Source organism: Enoplosus armatus, chromosome 4, assembly GCF_043641665.1.
Source record: "Enoplosus armatus isolate fEnoArm2 chromosome 4, fEnoArm2.hap1, whole genome shotgun sequence".
Classification (NCBI taxonomy): domain Eukaryota; kingdom Metazoa; phylum Chordata; class Actinopteri; order Centrarchiformes; family Enoplosidae; genus Enoplosus; species Enoplosus armatus.
This window is the reverse complement of record NC_092183.1, coordinates 2,694,823-2,715,500: the sequence shown is the minus strand read 5'-3', so window position 1 is coordinate 2,715,500 and position 20,678 is coordinate 2,694,823. Positions and strand designations below refer to the sequence as shown.

The window sequence follows — 20,678 nt, the reverse complement described above, 5'->3', positions numbered from 1 at the left end:
CGCGAGGTAGGTTTTCTATTTTCACTTGAGGCTTCAGAAAGTGCATGGCAGAGACTAATTACTAAAATGACAGATGTATTGTTTTAAGTAAACTGTAAAAAGACATTTGAGGAATTTCTAGGGGTTGGGAGTTGATAAAGAGATCAATCGCATGTAATAAATCAGGAAATCGTCTTCATGCGAGGAGGTCTAATGTGCTTATTGGCCCCTTGGGTTCTCAGAAAAACCCCTGATGAAGCTCTTATCGTTATGCTGTAAGATCTGAATGTGAAATGTGTCATCTAAAGTGTTGGAGTAAGTGCTGAAAAAAGAAACTCATTTCCTCTCTTTTCTCACATTGCACCGTCAAGTCAGAAATTCTATTTTTAGAAGGCTACTGAAACAAAATCACAGTAATTGTGTACTTTTCTCTCCCTCTTCCCCTCCAGATATCATTGTATGTGCTGAGTGAGCATTGATACAGTATCTCTGCCTCTTCCCTGCCAATCTGGCTTGGCATTGAGCTTGTAGACAATATTTAAGCAGGCAAAAAAAAGGTATTTTATCCTCCAACTCAGTGCAGCCTCTCCAAACCAGCTGGCTGTGTGGGAACACTAGTCGTGATCCCCACTCGTGGTGTGCGGAGGGTGCGAGTGTGTCGAGGCTTTGGAGTTCCTGGGCGTCTCCAGGAGCCCCAGGCTGCAGCTCCAAACAGTATTAATTAATTAATTAGCATCATTGCTTCATTACATTACTTCTCAACCTGCAGGCCAGGACCTTCAGTGGGTTGTGAGATGACATGGAGGAGTGATTTATGTAATGTGAATCATGATATTTCTAATTTAGAAGTGTTTAATCATCTATTTGGTAAATGCATTTTTCATGTGAGATGCTTAGCAGCCTTCAGGGCGTCTCTCAGTAATTAAAAGTAAGTAAAAAGTAAAATAAGCTCTAAAGGAGAGATTGGAATAATGACTTGGCAGCAGAGTTCATTATCTTTATGTTTATGTCCACAACTGGGGGTCGCACTGAGGCTTTCTTCTGTTAAGAGCCGTTGGGCCTCCAGTAATTGATTTGAACGGCTGACAACTACAGATGAGGCAGTAATGAGTTTTAATAGTCAGATAAATGAGCTGGAGACTGAAGGGTTGAGTGTAAATCCCAGCTGCCAGGTGTGGGCAGAGGGATGTGAGTAAGCATCGATGCAGGTTCGGTGTTTGTTGGAGGAAAAGAGCATCAGGAATGACGTGAAAAAGACAGAAAGGGGGAAAACATGCAGGGAAGGAGGCTTCTTTGGTCTGTTGCCTACAGTAGATTCCATAACTCAACTTATCAACTTAACATGATTAGATTAGACCCAATGGAATACAATTGACAAAGGGTCTGGTTAGATGTATAATCACACCAGCCAGAGTCTGTTTGCATCCGTCCCCAATTCTGATTCATGATTCTCCACGATTCTGATGTGACATATAAGTCATAAACTGTTCGTTTTGGCACCTGATACTGATGTAGCTCTCTTGACAAAAACGCATATTAACTTCACTCTCAGTCATTTGATTATTGTCAGTTTTACTTAACAAAAAATAAGACAGTTTTATTTTCTTACTGGATTTTTTAGGCTGATAGACTGATAAATCTGTATTTTGGAGTTCAAAAATTATATATATATATTTGTTTTCTCGTGAACAAGATACATACTGAGCATTATATATATATATATATATATATATATATATATATATATATATATTATAAAAGCAACTTGTCAGTGCTTTCTGGTGGACAAACTATGTAATGGTGACACTTTCTAAATTACCTCCCACCTAATTTTATATTTCTGTGCTGCAATTTCTTGTTACTTATTGGCCGGCATATACACCAATACTGATATCTGCAATAACCTAATATCCGGAAATAACCTGATGCATCTGACTTATCGGTCTAGCTCTACATTTTAGCGATGCATTCTTGAGTGTTTGTTAAACTTAACTTTGATTAAACACCCACATTTTTTGGGAGGAACACCAACATGACCTGTCAGACATTTCCAGGGAGTGGACATAGGTTGAATCACTATTGTGCTGTATCGATCAGCGATGGCAGCACAACGAATGTACTGTATATGGAAATGTCAGTGTTTATTATTTTAAACCCGTACACATTTCATTTGACATTTCACATTTTTGTCTGGCTGCAAAAATCTTCTGGATGACCGTTTTGCCTTTACACCTCTGACTGACAGACGATGAAAAATTATCTCCCGCTCGCACACCAACACTGACCTCGCTAATTGTTTGTGGCCATGCATGAGGAGATGCCAACACGCTGAAAGACCATAATGATTTGGATGCTGTCAATCAAGCCGCATGTGCGTGAACTGTAGGGCAGGCCGAGGGCTGTGGAGGTGCCTGGGTTCACCCTGCACAGGCATTTACAGAGCAGACACGTTGACATTTATATGTGCAAATGAGTAAACACTCAGCATTACAGTTTATGCCTGCCCGGGTGGTTCATGTGCCTCTAAACTCGTGAGAAACCGTTTAACTTACGGACGTTTTGGAGTAAAGACAGATTAGTAGCGTGAGATCATTTCACCCAGTCCTCCAAGATGAGAATTCAGATTATAGCGTAAGGATTTAAGTTTGGACTTTGGTTCAAATTTTACATCAGAATAAGGTCTAAACTGGCAATATACTCAATTTGGTGGTTTTGCACTGGCTCGAACAAGTGCCACATTTGTGTTTGTTTGCTGCAGTGTCTGTTACTGTTTACTTTGACAGAGTCATGCTAGTTTTTGTGTAAATCCATCTATTCGTTGACTAGTTCTTCAATGACTGATAGCTGGTCAGTCAGGACGGACGACCAAAGCAAAAAGAGAAAGGCAGGCAGACAGAAAGGCAGAAAGGCAGGAAAAAAGTAATTACAGGTAGGCATGAACATGTAACAGGAAGGATTCGATGCTAAGTCAGCAAGCACAATAGACAAGCTGGCAGGGAAATGAAGTACACTGTATATGCAGTGGAGCTGAATAGAGGATTGGGAACAGGTGCACAGGTGGGTGTGGAAGTTAGGTGATGACTGAAAGTGAGAAACATTGGTAAGAGAGTGAATATGACAGGGAGAGTTAGTGACACAGATTTGAAACCAGGAAAAATTATGCAAATGTAGCTGTATGTAATTGTAGCTATGACACTGAAAAGGAGGGAGCTGTTATAAAAGTTAACACTTGGTAAGAAGCGCTGAGCGTTGTGTTTGGGTTAGAAAGTCCTCGCGAGGATGGAAATACACGGATGTATGTGTGTGTTTAGTGGAAGTATGTCTCGTTCCGTCCAGACATGACAGGTGATGAATGGGTTGGATGCCCTGAAGCCGATACAGCAAGGAAATAGAGACAACAAGGGTCAGTGTGTGTACAGTGGTATCCTAACAGTAAATGAGCTGAGGGATGGTTCTGTTTCCTGTAGGGACCGAGGGGGGCAGGGCTGGGTGAGAAATGGCAGAATGAGATCCCCTTTACGTCTGAGGTGGGGTTTGATTGAAAAATCACAGATGATACTCGGGAGGATCGTCTGTAGTATCCAGGCAACAGTCAGAACAGCTTCACGCGAAACAGTCGACGGAAAACAACAGTAACACGATGTCGCTCAGAGACCTGTAGTTATTTTTAGGCATATGGATACAAATATATACATATATGTAAACAAATAATATGATATTACAAGCCAGTACTATCAAATACAGGAAGGGGGCGATGTATTTGATGTGAAGCTCCAGCGCTTAACCTTAATTCTCCTTGGGGTTTCACGTTTGATTTAGTTTGTGTTCTTTACTTTTTGAGCACGCATTGCAATGTTTTCTGCAGCATTCATTGTGTTGTATTTAATTACTCACACAAAATAGTAACACTGGAAGAAGAGAGCTTGAGATTTTCGGATGCAGCTTCCCCAGATTCTGACATTAGAAAGGCGTGAGACTCAGATTAAAGCAACGAATGACCACTGTTGGTACGACTGACTACAGCTTTATGGTAGTGTTACGTCAGGCTTGATTGGCGTAGAGCACAGAAAACTACAAGTCAAAACTTTTTCAACCACAAAAGACAAAAAGCCATAGAAAATACTGTGTGAAACAGGTTTTAAACATTGACTTAGCAGCAGTTGAAGCTCCAGGCAGCATTCTCCACCACCATCAATTTATCACAGCCAGCTGAAAGGAAAAGCTTTCTGTTCAGAAGAGAGGTTTTTTCTCCTGAATTGGCGGCATCATTGTTTGGCATCTCTGAAATGGCTGAGAGAAAGCTAAATCAATTAGCCTCAGGAGGCCGTGCATTGTCATTCGCATCGGGTTACCGGTGGCGGGCGGCCAGCAATGCTCCATGGAACAGACGCTCAGTCACGGAAACAGGGAGGAAAGGATTGCGGGGGAGGGAGAGGGAGCAGGCTCAGCTTATTCGATTTGCTCAGGAAAGTGATTACACCTTCCGCTTCCCAACAACCCTCCCTCCCTCTCGGCATGTTAGCCGCTAAGTGACAGTGACACACCTTGCCAGGGCGTTCCTCCTGGCTGCTTTTACAGCTTTGCTTGAGAGCCCATCGGAGTGCAAACACTCTACTTTGTATGGCAATCTGTTTATGCTGCAAACTGAATTTCCTTTGTACGGTCACTAGCAGGACGGCGGCCTGTGTTTGTGCGTGATTGTGTGTGTGAGATTAATGGAAAGGAGGGCTGCTTAAGTCTGTCTGCACATGATATACTGAATGTGTGTGTGTGTGTGAGCACATGCGTATAGTCTGCAGTGTGTTTGAGAAATGACTGATGGAATTGGACGGAGGTGGAGTGGCGATGATAAATCAATTAGAGTGCGCAGGAGAATTAGGCTAATGAAGGTGACAGCAGGGCCAATGTCCCACTCAGCCATGACTCAGTCCTTTGGCTCGGTGTGTACGGGATCCTTGCTGGGTCCTACTCAGCAGTAATTTTGTGCATTTTGCCTGTTCTGAGTTTTGATCAAGATAATAGATAAATACTTTTGGATTTCAATGTGAGATTGGCTTAAACTAACTGTGTTTATGAGGACCTGTGATTTATGACTTTTGTGTCTCAGAACCAAAGGTGGAAGTAGCGTGATGTACTAAGGTACCTCAAAGGCTGTTGGGTCGGAGGTCCAGGTAGATGGGTCAGGGTTTCAACTATGACCCTGATCTCTAACCACTATAGCCGAGTAGTTTAACCATGACCACAAAGTGTCCGTAACATTAACCCAGTAGTCATTTTAATCCAAACCACAATCTTTCCCTGAACCAACCAAGTAGGTTTTGTGCCGAAACCTAACCAAACGTGAACTTTTGGTCCGTTCTGAATGAATGGGGAGTAGATTGCAGTTGGGTCTGAGCTTGAAATCAGCGTAGCCGGTGCTTAAAGGTCTCCCTTCCTAGCTAGCTTGAACCACCACTGCACTACCTCCTTTGAAGAGAAGGACAAAAAACACAGTGCGTTGTATGCAGCAAACTACTTCGCTTGGATTCATTTTTTTCTTTTTATGCTTTTCTTTTACTTTTACTTCCCATTTCTTGACATTATTTGGCATATTAACATGTTCTGCCATCAGGGAAAATACTGTTATAGAAGCCTAAATTAGCCGTTGGTTTTTCAGCCCTGATCACTCTTGTTGCAGTACAGTGTATTTCATCGGGTTTAAAGCCATATACCCTATTTTCTAAAATAGAATTAAGTTGGTGTAAAGATGACCATAGTGTGGATTGTGACTTAGTGACTATGGTGTAATGTGGCCCCTTATACAAGACCAATTGGTAAACATGGTCCTAAAGAGTTTGAGATCTGGAGGTTGGAGCTTTCCCTGCTTTTGCCTTCATTTTAAGCCACTCAGGAAGAGAAGTGGATATCAAATCATGAACAAGTCCACTTGCAAAACATATTGTCTTGACATAATCTTCCTCTAATACTCACTCCATCTTGTTACTTTCTAAAATTCCCCCGTTTGAAACAGCTGTTATCGCGCTCTTCTTCTTTCTAACTGTCTCTCTTTCTCAGCCAGCTACCCACTATTCTTCAGCTGTCATTCTTTTCTTTAGGATTCAAGCCCCATACTAATAGTGGTATTTACTTTCTGTCAGGCACTCTTTGTCCCAAACAGAATAGCATACTCATTACACACCATTTCACACATTCAAGATGCTTGTGAGCATGTGCTTCTTACAGAGAGACACACACTTAAATCATCCTTGTGGAATTGTTACCAGCTGTAGTTATGTACTTTCCTGGGTCCATTGTGTATTTTTCTTATACTTGGATTCATATTATATTTTATCGAGGCATTTGCAGAACATCTATACCAGGAAGGTTTCAGCTTTCTCGGATATCAACAGCAAAAGCTGATTTTGATATCCACCCCTCATAGTCAAAAATCTTGTTTTTAGAATCCCCATCGGTGAGTATTCAGAAACCATAAAGGCAGAAATCCTCAGAGGAGATACATGTTTTAACTCCCACTTTGAATAGAAGATAACATAACACAATATAAATATGTTTTATACGAATGTGAAGTATTTGTTTTATATTTATATTTATTAAATACATTTACCAATAAAATATGCATTTATCAATACCTCATCTTCATTCTCCATGACAACTGAGCTATCCAGCAGTTATTTTTGTAGTTGATTGTGTGTTGGGATATGCTGTTTTTATAATAAGCTTGTACCTTTTGTGGCTGTTTAGTTCACAGATGCAGTGCTTGTAATATTTATTGATTGACAGGCTTCTCTTTTGGAACATGCTTTATTGGTGTTATGTGGTTTATAAACCCCGACCCCTCTGAATCTGTCCTGCATTACTACTACATACAGTTGTTTTTTATGTCATAGAAAAACTGTAATTGCTGAGAAACCAGAACAATCCTTCTTACTGTAAGTGTACTTGTAGTAACTTGTAACCTGATGTAAGGTATCATGGAAACGTGTTGGCTGCTAATGCCACTCTCTGATTGATAGTCTGAATGGGATATTGGCAGAAGGGCTGTTTGCCTGGTTACAGGCGAGTATTTAAGATGCTGATCAATAAGTTTACAGCCTTTGAAAAGGAAACATGCTGAGGAGCTTTTACAAGGCTCTTGGACCACTCAAGAAGAAAGTCATTTACCAAGAGGCCTTTGACTAAACTGATGCGCTCAGTCCGCTTCCAGGCAGAGCGATTGCTTTGCCCATCATTCAGAATATAAATTCACCACTATTCACCTTATAAACCGAGCTGACTGTAATGTGTCAATGCAGGCGAGCTAAGCAAAAGCAGCAGTACACTTGACATTGTCAAGGTAAAAGTATAGCCAATAGGTATGTTGGTAAAGAATAATCACTTTCATTCAATGTAACAGCAGTGACTTACTGCATTTTCAATTCAAGGTTTGAGTCGTTGTGCATGTGTAAAGAGATTCAGCCAAAATCTGGAGTTCGATCTAAAATGTGACTCTGTTGTTCCTTTCAACAGCATTGTGATGTGGTTTGTTAGGAGGTAGATTGTTATCTGCCTCAGCTACAGGAAATAATACAATGTTTGATCAAGCATTTATCCATGCCAACATAGTCAACACTAGCTTCTTTAACCACAAAGACCATCTTTGTCTGACCTTAACAAAACAGTGTTTTTGTTGCCTAAACTCAGTGAGACCTAGTTAACGGACAAAGAGCAAAACAAATACAACATTGCAGCCAATCAAAATGGTCAACCATTTTTTTTAAACCAAAGAAATTAAACTGTAGTTTTGTGCAAACGCGTCGTAATCCTCAAATGGGAAATTGTTCCACAGCCAGGCAAGTTTCTACTCTATTCTACATATGCGTCACGGCTAGAGGCTAACAAGCAGGGACGAATGAGGCCAACGGTCTTGGAAGCCAAATCTTTGCTCCTCATTTAATTTTTATGTGACTCCAAATTTACTGCCACGAGCTTCACATCATAAACTATGAATGCACTTGGAAGTCACAGCAAGGTAGCAATACTTCCACACTTGGGTAGAAACACACTAGTTATATTAAAGTGCTGTTTCATGCCACAGTCATGTCATATTGGATTTAGTGTGAAATCACCTTGTGACTACATGTACTGCATGTGGACGCTTTGTCTCGGCGTCTTTTTTGTAGGTGTAAATCTTTTACGACTAATGCAGGAAACAAAGCAGTGAATCAACCAGTTTTGATGTTTTTCCCCCTCTAGCATCATTACATTGTTTTATTGTAAATTACCTCATGTAAACAAGCAGTAATCGACCTTAATCACTGTTATTTTTGGATGTAGCCATTCCAACAAGTTAGATGTGAGCATTTCTAAGTTGTAGAAACAAGTTGACGCCCCTTTCTTTTCCTTTCTCTGCTGTGACATGAATGCATGCTGCAGCATTATTCACCAGAGAGGAAGAGGTAAATCTCCAAAGTAATCCTTGTCATTTGCTGGCACTGAAGCAGACACTCAGAAAATCTCCACTTTTGGCTCGGGTATGAGTTTCTCCTTTGGGTCGTGTCCAATGTGAAATGACTGAGAAGGAAAGCAAAGGAGCGTTGCCAACTAGAAGACATAAATAATTAAAATAATATAAAGGAGAACAAGGAGCAGGAGACGCAGAGAGATGAATAAACGAAATAATATAAAGGAGCTATCTTTTGTAATGTTATGCCAATTGTAGGTTTTGATAATAAGAGCTTTGAGCATGGGTTGCACAAAGAAACAGAACAAGCATCATATTTATAGGTCTTGGAGTCTTGACGTGGTTAAGAGACCCTTGCACCTGCCCAGAGCTTCCTCCCATCCTCTCTGCAGCTCACTAATCAATAGGGCTGGATGAGGATGATGGGGCTTCCTAACCTGCCATCAGCCAGCTGCTCTCCACCAGGCTCCCTGGAAAAAAAAACCCCAGTGTGAAACAGTTGTGGTGATGCAGCCAGTAAGCAACAGCATCACCATATTTTTCTGCCATATGAAAAGGTTGAAGAAAAGTCATCTTTAGAGCAGCATGTTGACAGTTTGTCAGGTAAAGCTCCTGAAAAACATGGTTCCACATCACATTTCTATATCACAGTCATTATTTGTGACCAAAAAAAAAAAAGAAACTGCATCAACAAAGCTGCCTCCACATGGATTAATAGATTAAAACTCAAAACCCAGCCAATCTGCTTCATCAGGATTGTGTGGGTTTGGTTTGGTCAGATTTGATTGACAGCAGCATCAACAAAGTGGGAGAAGCCACTCTTTTTTTTTTTTTTATTATTTCTGAGGAACATTTTTTTTTCTGTCTGGTTGATGTAAAGCTCTAAATACTACAATACCCATGAGCTTCAGCTGCTGTTGCCATGCAGAAGAAACTATATAGGCACAGGCAACCAGTTAGAGCACATTGTGCATGCTTTGTCAGTGCAGTTTGGAACAAAATATAGCTGCCAAATGCATCAAAAATTGACCCAGAATCCGAAAGTGAATTGATTTCAACTGATGAATGATTGTTTTACTGAGATTCTACAAAAGATACTCTTTATCTTCTGCAATTAGTGCCACACATAACACAATTTTAAGCTTGGTGAATGAGTGTCTCCTACAGAAATTATCCTTGGAAGTCGTAGTTGACTTCTCTTTTGTTTTTTTTACGTCTACACCTTTGACTTTTTATCAAAGAACCAGATATTGTCTTACACAGTTGTTCATCTTTTGTTCTGATGTTACAAGCAGGAGATTTTCATGCCAATCCAAGTCTTGGAAGTGCGCCATCTTTCAGTCACCTTACAATAAGCCTCATTGTTCTTAAGTGGCTTGTAGGAGTGATTTAGTATTTTGAATTTTCTCTGAGGCACAAACACAATTCGTGAGCGGTCCAGCCCTGTTGTAGGAGAGTACGAAAAAGTTAAGACAAGAATACAAAAATATTCTTAGATGAGGCCTATTGTGTATGAAGAAAATTAACTAGACTTTTACATTCTGAACCAAGGGCACCCATCCTCCAGCTTCTCAACAACTCAATTGTTGATTCTCAATCTGACGTTATGTGCTTGTTGCAGTGAAATATCTGACATTGCCTTTTTCCAACCTTTAAAACAGTAAGAATGGCACCAAAAAAAAAGAAACAATGAAAATTTCATACATTCAGAACTGTGTGAGCTTGTCTGCTCTGGTACTTTAATGTAAAAGTTTATACAGTGCAGTAACTTATATAAACTGAGTCAGAACATCTGCCTTAATGTGGTGGCTGGTCTGCCCTCAGGGCGGGATTGATTTAAGTTTGACTCTATTACATTTTTCATCCTACTTCCGTATTCACAACCCGTTGTTCACTAACTTTCCTAACACTGAGTATCTACAGTACAGTTCCCAAAGTAATCTTTAATTTCCCTAAATTAAACTAAGAATTGGTAGCTCGGCTACAGTATAAACTTTTTACAGCCAAAATCATAGACTTTTAGGGGTCTAGCCTAAGTAATCTAGCCTTAAATATTAAATAATAGGTGTGACAAAATCCTGCCCAAATTTTGGCTGTGGTCTAACATATATACACTTAGTCCTTTGATCAATATCTGATAATAAACATTACATTTTAAGGCATGTAGTCTGGGCTCCTGATCAGAGACTAACAAAAAGTAGGTTTCAGTGTTTTGGTAATCAACTTGACATGTGACCACAGAAAGCGAAGTGTCTTTTACTGTGTGTATCCTTCTATTATTGTGTGTGAGTGTGTGTCTGTGAGAGAATCAATATCAGAATCAGATGTGTGGTCATCAGAAATTGGATGATGTCCGGTTGTAGTGATTGAGAGAGATTCGGACAAGTACCGTATCGTGCACTGCAACAACATGGGACATCCGTATCCAAGAATCTTAACTTTAAATTGATTTTTTTTAAATAAACAACAAAAGTACCATTTCATTATTACATTTGATGAAAGTCATGAGAGCTGCATTGCATCCGATGAACTGGAACATGCGTCACTATGACGTACTCTCCATTTCCTGTTGATCTTCAAGATGCATGCCATGCTCATAATCTGGATATTCCTTTCATTTAGCAATTACATGAAAATTAGAACCATCCAGAATTCATTATCCAAATTCAACTGATATGGTCTATTCTGACATGGTCAGGTTGACTTAACCTCAACATTATAATTCCATGACGGTGAGGATTTAAATGGATTCGTATGGATAACAACATTGATCATATCATATGTTCATATGATCACATTGTACATAGAGTATGTCACTTTTTCTTTCTGGGAAAAAAAAGAGGAAATGTGTTCAGGAACGCAGCGCTTTGCTTTTGTGTTGCTATATTTTGCATGAATGAGTGCACACGCTACTCTGTGCCAGTGTTTCTCCATTTACGTAACATTTTATCTGAGTTTATACTTAAAGTTGACATAGTACTGTTTCTTTGATGATGGCGAGGTTTATCATCACCTGGCGAAACATATTCCTCAAATGTCTTCCCAATTTTCAATTGACTTGTAAGTTACAGTGTTTTTAGTGTTTACACGTTTTTTATCTTTGTCTTCCCATTTTAGTCATGGTCCACTGAGATTGAGTGGTTGGGCTGAATAAGCGTCCAACAGGCTTGATTAATGAACTATGATATCGGGGGAATTTTGATTGTAACCCCCACCGACAATGTGGGGAACTAGATGAGGACAATCTGCTCTCTTGAGAATATGTTTTCCAGGAATCGTTTCAATGGACAACATGGAGCAGGTGTTGCCCCTAAAGGAGGCACAAAGGCAAAAGTCCATTCACCCAAAAAGAGGGCTCCAAACCCCAGGGTAGCATTGGTCATTCGGGGTAAAATACATCGTCTCTTGCAAGGGTCTTCAGACCACCATGTCCCAGATTCCCACCTCTATTATGCAGGTATTGAGGAGGAGGAGGAGGAGGGGGAAACACAGGAGGGCAGAAAGGAGCACAGAAGCGTATATCCAAAGGTTAGCCCCAGGGCTGAAGCCCACTCTCCAAAAGTGTCAAACGGTAAAGGACATGGAGTACCACCAGGACCACCATGTGTAGGTGAGGTGGAGCTGAACAGAGAGGGATGTATTAGAATACCCTGCACGTTGCAGCGTAAAAGTTGCAGATCTACAGCAAACCTGAAACGCATCTCCTTTGAGGGTGAAATTCGGGTACCTCCTGAGCAGATGCAACCACCCCCGCACTACAGTCCCATGGGCCCAGACATGAATGGTACTAAATTTGCAGGAGCAGCAGGAAGGGATTTTGCTTCACCCCGTGTTAGGCCAAAGAGACCCTATTCTACTGGTGATTGTGTGGACTACAACTTCAACAGAGCTGTCCCAGGTACACTGCTGGAAGAGGACGAAGATAAAGAGGAGGAGTCAAGTGCTGTAATTGAGCACATTCTGAAAGAGCTGAGGGGTATCAACAAGATCCAGGAGGAAATCTCCGACCTCAGGGATTACTTGACCTCAGTACGAGGGTCAGTTGAGGAAGTATCATCCTGTGTAGACGCTGTATTGTTAGAGATTGAGGGTATTCGTTCTAGTAACAAGGCTGGTTCAGGGGTACACGCAGGTACCTGGTCGGGGGTAGGGTGCAAAGATGGAGCATCCCCCCGCAGAAGACCCGCTAGTGCTTATGGCAGTTTAGGTAGTGCAATGCCAAAGTCTCATTCAAATCTTTTCCCACAAGTCTGCAATGAGCGCCATAGCATTCATGGAGAATTACTGCTACCCAGGGCAGAAGAGTCTACTGTGTCTCCAATTGCTGAATCAGCGGATCATCAGGAACTGGAGGAACAAGAGGATACCTCTGACCATAGCTCAGATATCCCAGTAGGTGCCATAGCAAGAAAGCCCAGCTTTGGCTACCTTGAAAGGCAGGATGGCCAAGACTGTCCAAGCACCAGCTCTTTGTCCTCAGGTCACAGCTCCAAGTCTGAGTCAGACCTAGAGAGACCATCATGTAGCCATGGAAGGAAGCAGCAAAGAGCTGATGATGGGGAGGAACATTGGACTAATACTGGACCACCACACAGTGCTGCTGGGGAATCTGTGTGGCATAGGGAAACTGCTTACCTCAGGGACAGAAATCTGGAGGAGCATGAAGAAGAAAGCCCTCTTTGCTGTGAAGGAGCTGGTAGCTGGGATCACTACAGAGGCGCAGGAGGATATGGTACATCGAGGCAGTGCTCCACAGGAAGCTCAGAACATCTCTCTGTTCGCTCTGGGAAACATTACAACTCACCTGCCAGCACTTCTAGCAGGGAGGAGTGGCAGTCACAGAGGAGAAGGCCTCAAACCCAGTCTGGGATTCATGTTCCAACAAATACCAAACTTGAAAACCCCACTGTAGGATATGAGTGTGCTACAGATTTTTCCTACCCTCAAAGTTCTGGTTACCATTCAGTTGATGGGCATGATGGAGAAGCAGAGGAATTTAACTATGGGCAATCAAGTGACCTGAGCTACACAACAGACTGTCAAGTTGATAGTTATCAGGAAACCTATTTAGACTACGAAGAGTCTTCAGCACTGACATGGACTGAGGCATCCTTATGTACTACTGTAGCTGATGTGGATAGGCCTTTCATCCAAGAGACTGAAGCCAATAACCAAAGCTTAGAAAACCGACTCCCTCACCTTGGCAGTGCAGATGTCCAAGCTGGTGGTTTTAATGTCAAGCGCATAGGCCGAGCAGTACTTGATTTTAGCTCTGCCTTGCGGGGGGCATTGCGCAAACTTGAAGTACCTGGAGCCCAGAATCCTGGAGAGGAAACAGACTTTGAAATATCACTGCCTTCTGACCTATCTACAGCTGAGTTGCCTTCAAAACCTTTATGCTATGAGGCACAATTTGAACAAACATCTGACGAAACCCCAAAATGTGATGTAGTTGATAGTAATACTGCTGTTGGGGAATTGAGCAAAAACAATACTCTAGACAAATTAGATCTTTTCTCTGTGGAGCCTATGCTTGAAGAAGCCAATAACAGCCTTACATTGTCAGAGTCTACAGACACCTGCCAACATCCTACTTTTTCGGACAAGATCCACCCATGCCTAGAACTTTCAGTCTGTCCTGACCCAATTTCCAGTAGCACTGCAATACTGCCTCCACCTGATGGCCTTACAGAACAACCTGCAGAAGGCCCTGCAGATGGTCCGGCAGATCTGACCCTTAAAGCCCAGCTTTCGCAATGCACCACTACAGAATCCCTCTCGGTCTCCCTCTTGGCTGATGAACCTGCAGCACCGGAGGAACAGGGAGAAAATGAGGTGCAACCCACCACAGACATTGTGGCCTCGGAGGGCAAAGCAGAAGGAGATGTAGCAGAGCCACCAATGGACATAAGCCAGATGGATGAACGTAGGCTAAAGTGTCTGAGGAGCTTCCAGCAGATTCTGCGGGAGAAGAGGGAGACCAGGCGCAATCTCGCCAGTATGACCATGTCCACCTTCTCTCAAGATGACTTTGAACCAGGTAGTCACCTCTGGATTTAAAGTTGGAATCATCTTTTGTTTCATCATGTGCACTTTTTTTAATTTCAGTAAATGAGTCTTTCATTAATTTTGAGTCACAGTACATCTTTCTTTGTTTCTGCCTGAGTTATTCCCACTCTTCATGCTTTAAATAGCCCTCAGGGTAAAAGAGCATTGGTATTTTTGTATTTTGATTCTATGTTGAAGTTAATAGATGTTATTTAACTTTCAGTGATCATATCTTATCATCATATCAATTCTTTGATCTGTTGTATTCGCAGTGCAATGTGTACATTGATAGGAGGTTATGTTTGGGTATGTGCACCCAGCAAACCCCTGTACCAGAAGGTCCTTTGGGTATTTACTGTACCAAACAGTCTCTGCTGATACTATAATTTTCTACCCCCTTGGGAGTAATATATCACATGCCGTTCACGAGTCCCATACTCCTCTCCGAGGCTCCAGCAGTAGCCATTTGCTGAATTAGAAAACATTAATTATCTCCTTGGAAAGCGAGACTGACATTAAAGAGGAAGGAGAAGGGAAATATTAAGAGTCATTTTCATGATAAATTATACATGTTAATGAAACATTTATGACCTCAGACCCCGTTCTATCTGAAAACTCTTGTTAATTTCGCCTGATAAGTCAAACTAGTCCATGACTGTTTTTCTTTTCTGTCTGTTTCCTTTTTCTCTTACGCTCTGTTTTACAGATGGAAGTCAAGATGGAGATCAGGTTACCTCTTTTGTGGTCTTCTTTCCTGTTAACATTAACATCATAAAAGAAGTTGTTCTTTCTGTGCAGTTTTCTGTATATTATTTGAGCATTTTCTCATGTCAGTGTCTCTCTTTATTTAATTTTCCTTTTTATTGTTTTTATAATGCTTTCTATCCATTTCTGGGGAAATGCCAATGAAATAGCTTTAGGTTTTACGAGATGTCAGCCTCAATGCACCTGTGCCCTATTAAGCACATTTGTTGTTTCGGTCATAAATATGAATAGGTCAGTATTGATTAGGGCACAATATTGATGAAAAATAATATAGATGTCCGGTCGGTCAGGCTACTGTGTTCGTATTTTTTTTCTTTAAAAGCTGTCAGACAAAAAAAATGCTGCGTTAGGAAGCAAAAGTCAATATTCAGTGTGCGTTTACTGGAAGCATGTGTGGTTTGGTAGGTGTTTACTACAAGGTGAAACCAGATTTATGATGCTCATAACAATATGATTGTCCTCTTTGGCATGCAATTCTGAAACTCAACCAACCCAGTTCAGTCCCAGTGCTTCTCTCCTGTCTTTTCTCCTCTCTCTGTTGTTTCTCTCATGCTTGCATGCTGTCATGGAACCAATAAAGGCTGTCAGCCTTCAAATGGCTAAACGGATGACCTTTGACATTCTGTTTCAGGGCCGAGATCAAGATGGTGACCCCAGCAAGCACCCTTGGGCCAAGCCAGGGTCAGTAAACACTTTTTGGTCTTCATGTGTGTGTGGGCAAGCGAATATGATTACCTGTTGCAGTGTTTGCACCTGGATTTTCTTTATTTAGATATTGATCAGTGCATTTTATTATTTGTTTGTTTGTGTGTGTGTGTGTGTGTGTGTACAGGGGAAACACACCGTTTGGCATTGACAGCATGCCAGACCTCCGCAAGAGGAGGCCCATTCCTCTTGTTAGTGAATTGGTGAGTACACGTCATTCATTATCTGCCTCCTGACATGTAATTTTGACCTTGAACCCGAACCTGGACTTTTTTCACAGCTTAAACGTAACAGATTCAGTTATTTATTTACTTATTTATTTGGTAAATTTGGATGTGGGCATATACCAAATACAAAACATTGGTCAATACTGACTGAGTGGACGGAAGCAGTATGTTGTCAACTAAACCCTAAATAAATCCACCTCCTGTATCAAAACAATAAAACCCTGTACTAAAGACCATTTTAGAATTAGATTTTATCCGATGTATTAAGAGGTTGTACATTTATCTACGAAGATGGAGTCATGTGACGCTGGTATACAGAATGAACGACCATCATCAAGTTTCCCAACCCATGACATTTGTTAAATATTTGAGCATAACTAAAATGAATGACACAGTCATTTTTCTTTTCTTATTTCTTATTTTGTCTTATAAACCAGTAACAAGAATGTGCATGGTGTTGGTTTCCCATGCTGCTAGGTTGCCTGTGTGTACCCTGTTTTTGTCTGTCTTTGTAACTGCTGTGCACCAGATGCTCGGTCACCTTTGGTTATTGATTTCAGCTGTAATAGCCTGTTAGCAAAGTCATGTTAACAAGCTGGCAGAGTGACACCAGAGTTTTACATGTTACAATCAGCTAATTTGATTCTTCAGGAATGATTACTTGCAGGCCACATGGAGGATAAATGTATGAAGGAGCTCTCCTGCAGTGGATGTTATATTGTTTTAGCTAGCACTGCATAGCTGGATTCAAGGTAAAAGCTGCTGATCCTCTCAGAGGGGAACCTGTTTGTTTGTCTCTAACCTTTTCTTTCTTCTTGTTCTCTTTCCTCGCACATGTTGTCTCCCTCCCTTCGTCGGCCCTCAGGCTATGGTGAGTAAAAGAGAAGTGAGATTTCAGCCTCTGAGTTTCACCATTTGTTTGATGGGCTTTGTTTCAAACTCTCTCGTGGTCCTGATTGCAGCAAAGCCTTTCGATCCGCTCGTCGCACGACCACACGCTCATACAAATATCAGTCATTGTTCACCTCTCAAAACGTTCTGACAAACACAAGAAGAATCAATTCCTTCTTGTGAATGCTTTCAGCTTTCCTTCAGCCGATTGGTGCTTAGAGAGCGAGAGGCTTTTTGTCTGATTGCTTTTTTAGCTACAAGTCCTGTAATTAACATGTTTATTTTGCTGTGATTCAGCAAGTCGCCAAATAAATAACACACCTGCCTCTCTAAACAAACAAATGCTGATAAACGTCTTTCTCCCTTTAGTCTCACATTTACTTTGAAGTACTTCAGGGAGGCTGAGCGGTATCAGAGTGGTTAGAGCTGTGAATATTCAGTCGCTGAGATCTAAGAAACTTGACTCATCTCATTAAAGAAACTTGTCCCATTTGATTTGAAGTGGATCCTCCAGAGTGAAGGTTACACTCTCAACGGCAGACGTCACGGAGAATGAAAAAGCACCCGTGAGGTTTGAAGAAATATGAAACTCAAATCATGAAGCGAAAGGAAAAACAGACGAACAAATACAAAAGTGTGCAGATTAACAATCTCAGCACAGGGGAGAAGTTACAAAGCAACAAAATCTACAAAGAAATAAAGAAAATATAGCTTGTGGTCCTGACAGAGTGGTTTGTATTGTAATTGTAAGGATCAAAAGTTCTCACATAACAACATGTTGTTGTCGTTGCTCAGCACTTTTGTGGCCAGCGTATGAATTTAAAACAGAACAGAACAAAACATTTTCTCCTGCTCCTGTAAATGCAGGTTTTAGACTTTCTTGTCTCCTCAAATGATTTATGTTGCTCTAACTCAAAACTCCACGGAGCACTTCCTCTCTTGTTAGGTGATAGCATGTCTTCTTCTGTGGTGTTGTAACTGTCAGAAAAGATAAGGAGAAGCTCACTGTTGAGGTATTAAAGCATCTGGATTAAATCATATTAAAACAGACTATTCCTGGTGGCCATAGCACTTCACTAAGCACTAAGGTCGCTTAACATAATGTACAGCACTGTAGTCACCTGGACTCCTGCATGCTGTATCTATATCAAGGATCACTATGGAAACAAGTCATTGTGTGACTTGATGTCCTCCTTCTTGTCATGTCAAATAAACTAAACTAACCTAAATACACCAACGATCGAAAACGTCCCATTGCTCTCCATTAAAATGCTGTGTCTTAAAGTGAAGAGACATGTAGTAACATGATGAATCACAGAGTGCTGTAGCAGATGAATGGCAGTAGTAGCTTTAACTTAATGATAACTGACAGCATGCATCAGTGAGATGCTCTGTGCATCTATTTCAAGGACATTTTTCAGGTGTATCGCAGCTTCACAGTGCTGCTGTAGGATGAAAACTGCATGACGAACTTCAGTATTTTGTTTGTGCTGGAGAAGAAGAAAGGCTGTCTGAATCCTGTCCAAACCATCCTGCTCCAGCAGCTCCACACTGACACTCCTCTCCACATCAACAGATCCAAAACAACACAATCTGATAAAGGAAAACCGAAACAAAGGCTATCCTGTATATTCTTAAAGGACTAGTCAGGGGAGAAGATTGATACCACTCTCATATTTGTCCATGAAATATAAGGCAGGTGATTAGCTTAGCTTAGCACAAAGACTGGAAACAGGGGGAAACAGCTAGCCTGGCTCTGGTGCATAGCAGCACCTATAAAGCTCACTGACTATTTCTTGGCTCTGAGCAGTTGCCATGCAACCAGCGGTAACTCCAGGAAGTTACTGGTCCCAGCCAAGAAACAGTCTGGACCACAACTGCCCGCAAAACAGCTAATTGTTGTTAATTAAACAAGATATAACGTGTCAATAAGAGATCTTTAGGGTGCAGGTATAGTTACTTTATTGTACATCTCAAAACATAAAGACCTTCGTACATAAATTACAAGCAAACACATCTCACTTTACATGCTTACAAGCAGACATACGATTGGTGAAAACCTGCACTCATCTGAGTGCCTGCCGACCCTGCTGTCTGTCCTCCAGGAGTTGCCCATTAATAACCGACAGAGGGGCAGATGAATGTTTCTAGCGATTATACAAGGGGAGCCTGTACCTCCTTCCAGAATTCATTATCACGTACTCAGAGTTCAACACATGAAAAGGTCAGAAAAAATCCTATTGGCCTGCCGAATAGTGCTGCTCGGAAATGTCTTGGAGGGTGAGGGGTGTGGGCGTTCCCTTGATCTGAGGTAGGCGGACTGTGTTACCTCGTAGAATCGTATTCATCAAAAGTATTCCTTTAATGCAGAACATCTCTCCGTTGAGCTTTAGTTTGGCTCAGTTCAATGTTAAGTGTTCAGATCTGCGGCGGGGCCATGTGAGAGGGTTTGTCCTCAAGGAGGGTTGTGTTCAAAGAGAGAAGGAGAACAAATGTGCCTGTTGTTTTTGCGATATCAAGTTTCCACAACCTTCAAAGTTGAAAGAGCCCAACATCACACAGAGAATTGATTTCCTGAATTTTTGACTGAAAGTCCTCTTTGGCTCTTTTGTTTCTCTTGTTGTGGGTTTGTTTTTGTTTTTTTCGTTTATCACTGATGCATTTTCTTCCTCTCTCTTCTTTCCAGTCTATGATACAGTCCAGGAAAGCTGGACTCGCCCACACACTGGCCACAAGGACATCCCTGAAAGACGAAGAGCTTGTGAGCAGCCAATTACATGTTACACACATACACACTACATATATATATATATATATATATATATATACACTGAAGCTGTGATTTTATGGTTATCCACAGGAAGACTTGCTGTCACCTCAAAGCCAGCTTACAGACAAACACTCACACACTCTTTTTCACACTTTTCTCGCCAACCGTACTCCTGCTGTCACTACGCTGTAGCCGTATTGTTAATCTGTTTGTTGAGGATCCAATATAGTGCAGGCTCTGAGTTTTGCTGAGTCAACTTCAGGCAGCGTTTTAACGGAGGCAGGAGCAGCAAGGCCTCCGTGACCGGCTGAGGTTTCATTATTGTTTATTATTGTTTGCTTTGTGCCTACTGTAATGTGTCAAGTCATGATGGCGATTACATTATATTAGGTGAAACATTAATTATTCAGGTGGATAAAGTAGGTCACTGAAGGAAGTCGATATAATAATACAATGGAGAACAAAGCCAATTTTAAAGGATTAGAATTTATACAGTATAATTACACTAAAGGGGAATAATAAAACATAAAGAATCAGGAGCATTGAGGAACATTTTGAAAAATGTACAGTACTCAATATTTTGTCTACCTTGATTACATACTGTGCATATAGAAAGTAAATGTGAAGAACAGGTCAGAAAGGTTGTATTTATCAAGGATGAAAGCGGGCAACTGTTTCAGGGCCCCGAACCCTCAGAGATCCCTGAAGGCCCCCAGCTTTATTGTGAGGCGTTTAATTTGTGGTAATTTATTAATACACATTGAAAACTAATTAGGGCAACTCCTCTCTTGATGCATTGTCTTGGTGAGGGGCCCTGGGTGAAAATCTTTAAATATTTCTGTTGATGTCTTGC

General features: G+C 41.3%; 1 protein-coding gene across 1 annotated transcript in view; it reads left to right on the top strand.

The window, feature by feature from the left end:
- Positions 1–20,678, top strand: part of LOC139284383 (protein unc-13 homolog B-like) — a 100,375-nt gene that overhangs the window by 35,546 nt on the left and 44,151 nt on the right. The window contains exons 5-7 of the mRNA XM_070904637.1: positions 15,864–15,913; positions 16,065–16,140; positions 19,742–19,816. Of these exons, the coding sequence (XP_070760738.1) occupies positions 15,864–15,913; positions 16,065–16,140; positions 19,742–19,816 (201 nt within the window). The remainder of the gene's footprint in view (positions 1–15,863; positions 15,914–16,064; positions 16,141–19,741; positions 19,817–20,678) is intronic.